At 35.9% G+C, this 8,697-nt stretch overlaps 1 protein-coding gene across 1 annotated transcript; it reads left to right on the forward strand.

Annotated features, from left to right (window-relative positions):
- Nucleotides 1-622: 622 nt before the first annotated feature.
- On the forward strand, nt 623-2,947 carry LOC130987888 (rosmarinate synthase-like). Its single transcript, XM_057911588.1, has 2 exons — nt 623-1,180; nt 1,782-2,947. Exons 1-2 carry the CDS (start codon nt 770-772, stop codon nt 2,652-2,654), a joined length of 1,284 nt encoding a protein of 427 aa, XP_057767571.1. The 5' UTR covers nt 623-769; the 3' UTR covers nt 2,655-2,947.
- The last annotated feature ends 5,750 nt before the right edge of the window (nt 2,948-8,697 follow it).

Genomic DNA, 8,697 nt, shown 5'->3' on the forward strand with positions numbered 1-8,697 from the left:
ACCAAAAAGGAAACTATGTCATGCTTCGTGGGACAGAGGGAGTATTTTGGACGTTACGGGACATTTCTCTTAAATCCTTTTATTAACCATGACCCGCAATTTAATAATGTGGACCATTCCTCTTAAATGCTTGTTATTGACCATATCAATTTATTTCACAATAATTTTATTAGAAAGTAAGAAATTATTTAAAACAAAATGAGTGATTCAAATAACTCAAAGTAAAACTGAAAAAGTATGAAAGCTCATGTACTCCCTCCGTCCCATAAGCTTAGGCTTGTTTTCCTTTTTTTGAATGTCCCATTTATATAGGCTTGTTTCCATAAAAAGTAATGTTTTTTTACTCATTTACTATTATATCCCTATTTAATTCTTTAATTTACTCCCACTTTAATACATCATTAAATAATAAATATGGGCATACTAGGAAATTTACTTATATATTTTCATTTCCAATTATTTTTCTTAATCTTTCTAAAAATCTCAATCAACCTAAACTTATGGGACGGAGGGAGTATTTTAGTGCTTGTGCTATTACTCCTTATATTTTACTCCCTCTGTCCCGAGCTTGAGTCGTTTCTTTTCAATCACATGCATGCCATATGGGGCTCTTACTCACGTCTCTTTCAACTAATATACCAATCATACTCTCATACTTCCTCACTCTAACCACCTTTATCTTTTTTATAAGGAGATCTCTTCGTCGGTTGTGCAAAATTCCGCTCACTCCCTTTCAATTTTATCCCTCTCTCTCTCTCTCTGTGACAGCATGAAGATCAATGTGAAAAAATCAACGATGGTGAGGCCGATTACAGAAACGCCAAGTGGGAGTCTGTGGCTGTCGAATTCGGACTTACTAATGCTTGCTGCATATCACAGCCGCTCCGTCCACTTGTACCGCTCCAACAGCGCCGCCAACTTCTTCGACGTTGCCTTGCTCAAGGCGGCGCTTGGGCGGGTCCTGGTTGACTTCTACCCCTATGCAGGGAGGCTGGAGAAGGCGGACAACGGCCGCATCCAGATCAACTGCAACGCCGAGGGAGTGTTGTTCGTCGAGGCGGAGTGCGACGCCGCAGTCGATGACTTGGGTGATTTCGGCCACCGCGCCGTCGACCTCTCTCTCGTCCCTAAAGTCGATTATTCCCTCGAAACTTCCACCATCCCGCTTTTGATACTGCAGGTATCTTTTGACTGAGATGTCTATCTACGCTATCCCAACTAATAATGGATAACGGATTATTAAGAGGGTGTTTGGCTGAGCTTATAAGCTCCTCAAAACAGCTTATAAGCTGTTCAGGAGCTTATAAGCTCCTTCAAAGTGTTTGGTAAAATAAGCTCCTAAACAGCTTATAAGCTCCCAAAAAAATAAGTTTCTCTAGCCCAACTTATTTTTTTATAATCTCATATGTAATAATTATTTTACAAATATTTTTCAACTATAATTTATTATTTTCATCATATATCATTCAAGTTCATTTCTCTTTGATTTTCTCTTTCTAAAAAAAATTCTCCCTCTAGCTTATAAACTCAATTGTCCAAACACTTTAACAACTTATAAGCTCTTAGAAAACTACATCTTATAAGCTCTTAAAACATCTTATAAGCTCTAAGAGCTTATAAGCTCTTTAAAATAAGCTTAGCCAAACACCCTCTAAATGGTAAAGAATTATGATTTTTGAAGCAAAAATAATATTAAAGTGTTATTAGAGGTATATATATCTATGCTATCTTCATCGTGCATAGAAAACGAGCCCTTATTATGTGAAAATCTTTTATTGTAGTTGACTCGGTTCAAATGCGGTAGCATTTCCTTGGGCATCGCAAACGAGCACCACATCTCCGACGGCACCTCCGCCCTCCATTTCATCAACACGTGGTCCGACGCCGCCCGCGGCCTAACCGCCGCGGCCGTCCCCCCTGTCCTCGACCGCCGCCTCCTCTCCGCGCGCAGCCCGCCGCAGCCCCGGTTCCCCCACGAGGAATACCAGCCCCCGCCGCGGCTCACAACCCCTCTCCCTCTCCCCAACACCGACAAATCGCACGCAACGTTCAAACTCACCCCCGACCACCTCCGCGCCCTCAAGCAGAGATGCAAATCCGGCTACACCACCTACGAGGTGGTCACCGGCCACGTGTGGCGCTGCGTCTGCGCCGCCCGCCGCCTCCCCAGTGACCAGCAAACCAGGCTGCAAATCCCGTTGGACGCGCGCAGGAGGCTGGCGCCCCCCCTGCCGCCGGGTTTCTTCGGCAACGTGCTTTTGTTCACCACGTCGACCGCTCTGTGCGGCGAGCTGGTGTCGAATCCGGTGGAGTTCGCGGTGGAGAAAGTCCACGCGGCGCTGGGTCGGATAGACGACGAGTACTTGAGGTCGGCGATTGATTACTTGGAGGTGCAGCTGTCGAATATGCACGCCATCGCGCGCAACGAGAGCAACGTGAATTGCCCTAATTTTGGGATCACGAGCTGGGTGCGGCTGCCTTCGTATCCGGATTTCGGGTGGGGGAAGCCGGTTTACGCGGGGCCGGCGGCGGCTCCGTATGAAGGGAAGGGATATTTGTTCGTGGATGGGGAGAGTGAAGGGGGTTTGTTGCTTATGATCACGCTGCTCAACCCACATATGGAGGCCTTTCGCAACTTGCTCTATCATATTTGAAATCTACTGTTACTGTTAATGCTTGAATGTGTTGTATATGGATCATGTGTTATTTAATTAAGAACTTGTACGCTTGTCGTTGTGACGCATAGCGGTGTGCAGACCCAACCCGAACCCGTCAAACCCGCCTGGACCGGCGGGTTCGGTCCGGACCGAACCGACCCAAGACCTATGTTCGGTCCGGTCCGGTCCGGGTCAATTTTCTTGGACCGAACTTTTGTTGGGTCGGTCCGGGTCAAAACCCTGCCGAACCCGGACCGACCCATGTATTTATAAATTAATTATTTTTTATATATTTAATATTTAAAATAGTATTAATAAAACTAAATTTTCATATTTCTAACCCTAAAGATTGAGTTGTGGATTGTCAATGATGGAACTATGATATTGATATGTATTTGTATCGTATTTATTATGTATGAAAATTAAGTGCGAAATAGGGAAAAAAAATAATTTCGGCCTCGGCGGGTCGGACCCGGACCGAACCGGACCCATTGTTAGGGTTCGGTCCGGGTCCGGGTCGGCCCGCACACATTTTTCGGTCCGGGTCGGTCCGTTCTCCCAAAATTTTCGGTCCAGCAAACCCGGCAGGTCGGTCCGGGTCGGTCGGGGTCCGACCCGTTGCACACCCCTAGTGATGCACGGCGAATATAGCTTTACATCAAAATCATAAATGGTAATTTGGATTCTGATTTTTTTTTTAATTTTAAAAATATCAATTTGATTCTATTCGAAATTCAAAATTTATCTAAAATTCAATTTGATCCGAACCGAATATCCAATAACTTTGAACCAAATTTTAAATTTCTATTGGTTTGAATTGAATATTCGAATTTTAGATATTTTGTTCACCCCTATCCTAGGCTTGAAGTCTAGAGTCCCTGATAAGGTACATGATACCTCGCCCAATATAATGACCAATATAAGTTATGCCTGCCCAAAACATATACGTACGTATATTATACATTTATACTCCCTCCGTCCCACTTCAATAGGCTCATTTTTCTTTTTGGGATATTCCACTCCAATAATATGCTCATTTTTCTTTTTAGGTAAAAAAGTTGTACTTAATTGGTGTGGACGTCCACACCACTTTACTATCATTTTTTTACTAAAAAGTAAGTTTTCTTAATCTCCGTGCCCAAGAGAAGTGAGTCTATTGAAATGGGACGGAGGGAGTAACAACTTTGCTGCTGAAAATGATTCAAATGCATTTGAGACACTTAACCCTCTATTTATTGATGGCATTCATTCTTACTACTATATATGGATGAAATAATTATTTTCATTTTATTCTATCAATTTCCTAAGATTGTAGGACGCATTAAAAGTTGAATGGTTGATTGGATTCCACTAATTAAAGTTGAGAGTAGTGGGAAGTGAAAAAGAAAAAGAATTGTCAAGTCATGTTGGATATAATGAAAAAAGATTCACTAAAATAAAGTAAGCTTGCAATTATTTCCCCGAATCTAAATAATTTAGGACTTTTCAAGAAATGACACATGATTTCCCTAAAAAAAATGACACATGAATAAGTAATTTGAACTTTTAAGGATGGACCAAGGTTGTATAGAACTTTTTGGTTCAAAGAGTACACATATCTTTTTATATTAGTTTTTATTTGGTGAAATTTTATTTAAAATTGATATGGGATAAAATAATTTAAATAAATAAAAATGAATTATACGAAAATGTGTGGGGAAGATAAATAAAAATGCAAAAAATTGGTGACGCCACATACGATTATTCTATTTCCCTATTGTATATGTGATTATGATGATTATTTACATATGTGCAAATTGCACCATAAGAAAAATAATCATCTTCTAATATTAGATAGTTCATTTATTTATTTTTAATTGAACAGTTAATTTATGTTAATCGGATAAAATTATTGAATTAAAAAAAGGGCAAAGGTGCAGATTGGTCCTTGAACTATACCCCCTAGAGCTTTTAGTCCCCCATACTCGGTCAAAGCTCATTGACCTCCCTGAACTCCCGAAAGAAGAGTGTAATTAAGTCCATCCGTTAAACGACTGTTAAACGCCGTTTTCTTAAAAAAAAAATTAGGAGAGCAATACGTCGTCGTTTTTGCAATCTCACTCTCATCATCTTCTTCATCTTTTCCTTCTCGCCGGCAGCCTCCGCTGACAGCCACTAACACTTCCTCGAATGTCTGTCGAAGAAATTCGACGACAACTCACCGTTTTCCAACGTCGTCTACACCAAGGCCAACTCATCCTACGCTTCCATCTTGCAAGCCACCAGCGTCTCTCAACATGAAGAATCTTTCCCTCTCATCTCTCACTCTCATTCTCATCATCTTCTTCATCTTTTCCTTTTCGCTGGTAGCCTGTGCCGACGGCCACAAACACTTCCTCGAATGTCTGTTGGAGAAATTCAACGACGACTCGTCATTTTCCAACGTCGTCTACCCGAAGGCCAACATAGACAGTATTTTCCAAGGGTTATTATGAAAATATATAAGAATGAAGATTCAAATGAAGGAGATTTGAGATAATTTGAAATTGTGCTTTGAGAATGCCACATAGACAAGTTTGATTTTCTTATTATAAAGAAGATGTCAAAAAATTCTATATCAATATATGAAAGTACATTTCTCAGCAAAGTTATGACAATTTTGTAATATAATCACCAAATAAAGGCAAACAATTAAAAAGATAGGAGAGAGAAGAAAAATTAATTAACTTCCACTACAACTCAATTGAAAAAAAAAAAGTAAATAAAGAGAGAAAAGGTGAAACAGAAAAAGGAACAGAGGAAATAAAAAAGGAGACACAAATGTTTAATTTAAAGTTTTAAATAATTAATTACTACTATCTTCGTTCTATTGATAATAATTTATTACTACTGTTCAACACAATTATTAAGAAGAAGAATGATAAAAGGATAAAAGTGGTGGAGTCCACAATTTTTTGTGAGAGAATGTGGTTTCATTTTTTAGAACATACCATTATCAATGAGACATATAAGAAAGAAAAACGAGTTATTATCAATGGGATGGAGGGAGTATAATTTATTCATTTCAAAATATTTATATTGATCTTTAATTTAAGATGCATATTGAATGTTTTTTCAATAAAAAAAAATATATACAATATAAATTACTTATACGAGTCAAAATAAAATTATGTTCCAAAAGGATGTTGGTTTACTATTTATTCCATAAAAACAATCAAATTTGTTTTATATCTTATTTTATTGTTTTTAATTTTGTTAGATATTAATTTTTGTAATTTTATTTGCATACTTTTTTATTATAATAATTTTTAATATAACTAAAGAGAAGGGAATGCAATTCATAGTCTCCTTTTATTCTCTATAGCCCATTTCTAAAATTTATATAGAAAATAATTATAAATATACCATTTTATCTCTAATCAATCCTATAGTATTCGTACCATAGTTGCGAATAGAAGTTTTTTATAGTAACTTGGAGATTCTAGTAGATGGGTTTTGATCACTATTTTTTTAGTAACAAAAACTGCAACTAACACAGTGTAATTGTAGCAAACAAACAGCAATAGAGTATCGTATCCACAAGTATTGATAAGTGAAACTACTTTAAGTACTCAAATAAAAAACAAATAAATAAAATACTGATCCTAGGGATCAAATTCACACAATTAACCTATTAATCCTAATTACCAATTTAGTCCAGTTATAATGAAAGATCACAAATATAATCAAATACTCTCGTTAAAGCAGACCATTAGATTAATAAATTTTCTATCTGCGTTAGGTCTCAAGAAAATTTACAAATTAACTCCAAAAAACTCACAAGCATAGCTCTCTTTAATTCACCTATCTCCGCTAGGTCTCAAAGTTAACATCATATAATACATTCTCGAATCGGCTAAATAGTTATCTCCGTTAGGTCTCAAACCGAATAGCTACACATGCAAATTATTGGCAAGATAATCCACAAAAAATAAGCACCAGAAATTATGAATCATAAATTGGAAGGCAAAAAAATATCAATAAATCAATCACATAAATCTAATTAACTATTTACAAACCCTAGAGTCAGAAAAGAAAACTAATTAGACATCATGAAATAAATCAAAAACATAATAAAGAAGAAAAAAAATAAAAGAATTAAAATTGATAAAACTCAGAAGAAAATCTGAAGTAACAGCTTGAATTAAGCCTTCAGTCTTGCAAGAAAATAAATCTAATCTATGAAAACAATAAAATTCTAAGTTTAAAAGAAAGAAAATATGAAAGAAAATTATAAGCCCAAAAGAAAGAAAATACTTATAAAATCACAAAATCCAAAAATTACTCAAAATTTCGGAAATTTCCGTTGGACACTATTCATTGTTGCACGCAATTTTCTTGTTTCGGTCATATCTCTCTCGTCCGAACTCCGATTTACTATCCATTTGCGATCGCGAACTCATATCGAGATGATCTACAACTTTCATTAAATCCATTAACTCGTCCAAATTCAGACTCAATATTTATGTAAAATTCATCAAAGTACAAATAAGTATCAAATTTCCAAGATAAAACAATATAAGCACAAAACAATTATTCGACACTAAATTTTCTATAAAATTATCTTCATAAGAACCTTAAAATTCATATAAGTATCAAATTTCCAAGATAAAACAATATAAGCACAAAACAACTATTGGACACTAAATTTTCTATAAAATTATCTTCATAAGAACCTTAAAATTCATGGAAAAGTGGTTCCACAAATGATTTATTCTTTGTCACTTGAAAATGCAGAGCAACCCATCAATGTAGCATTCGTTGGGTTAGATAAAGGAGATGAAAGGATAGCATTCGTTAGTTGGTTAAAAATCGACAACAGAGAAAGTTGCTTAGGCCAATCAAACATATTCTTTTGTAAAATGACCCTTTGTTGTGGGAAAGATATGTTTTATAGAATTTTGATGTTGTGTTTTGATGAAGCGTTTTGTTGCCAATTAAAGAGCCCCATAGTTTCAAAATGTGAGCACCTCAATTTCAATAGTGATTTCACAGGTAATTTTTGAAGTATTTCTTCGATGATTTCTTCGGGAATATGGCGACTTTTGAGGTTGTGTTGTAGTAGGTGCTGAACAAATAAAAGAATTGTAGGAATATAAATAATGTCTCCCTCTCTCTCTACTGTTTGGATGTCTTGTTTTGTGATTTTTTTCTTTTCTTTTTCTGGGTTCTTATAAGAGGAAGAACAAATTGTGACTATAAAAACAGAGTTCAATTGAGTGTTATGTTTTTTCTTTCAGATTTTAAAATCAAACAATCTGTCGAACACCTGGAGGGCAGAATGCAGAATCAGATTTCTCACAGCAACGGAAAGAAAAATTCACCAAGATTTCAACACAAATGCTATCAATGAAAGAAAATCGAAAGAAGAAGAGGATTTCTGCAATTCAAGCTTGAGTTTGAAGAAAAATATGAGCTTTAACACCTTTATATAGTGGTGGTTTCTTATGTTGAATAGAAGTCTATTCCTACTGAATTACTTGGAGGTAACCTACCAATTCTTATCAGAATTAATAGCTGATAACTCCAAATAAACTGAAATTGGAATTCAGGAAGCTCGATGATTTCATATTTATGGATAATCAAGAAATAGTAAACTACTTGTACTCCTTAAATAGGCAATGTAGCTTTATTGGGCCTTCGATTTTTTTTTAGACCGTTAAGCTTTATGTGGCCCAAATTTAGTACAAGTCATATTTGACTTTGATTGATGAAGGATGGCATTCGAAGCATAAAGAAATTGATTAATAGAAATAAGGTTATTTCTTTAATTATTTTGGAGTAAAGGATGGCATTCGAGAATGATTGGTTTGACTTTGAAATGGACTATTAAAACTAATGGTCTTATTGTTAAATTCCAAAAAAAAAAAAACCTCTTAAATACGAGTATAAACTATCTACAAAGTTAAATTCAAATTCAAAAATCTCCTAAATACGAGTATAAACTATTTACAAAGTTAAATCCAAATTCAAAAACTCCTAAATACGAGTATAAATTATTTACAAAGTCAAATTCAAATGC

Source organism: Salvia miltiorrhiza, chromosome 6 (assembly GCF_028751815.1).
Source record: "Salvia miltiorrhiza cultivar Shanhuang (shh) chromosome 6, IMPLAD_Smil_shh, whole genome shotgun sequence".
NCBI lineage: Eukaryota > Viridiplantae > Streptophyta > Magnoliopsida > Lamiales > Lamiaceae > Salvia > Salvia miltiorrhiza.

What these genes read in the sequence shown, in the direction of transcription:
- LOC130987888 (XM_057911588.1), top strand. Translation starts at nt 770, where the DNA reads ATGAAGATCAATGTGAAAAAATCAACGATGGTGAGGCCGATTACAGAA. An exon ending in TCCCGCTTTTGATACTGCAG is followed by an intron (nt 1,181 to 1,781) that starts GTATCTTTTGAC and finishes CTTTTATTGTAG; the next exon opens with TTGACTCGGTTCAAATGCGG.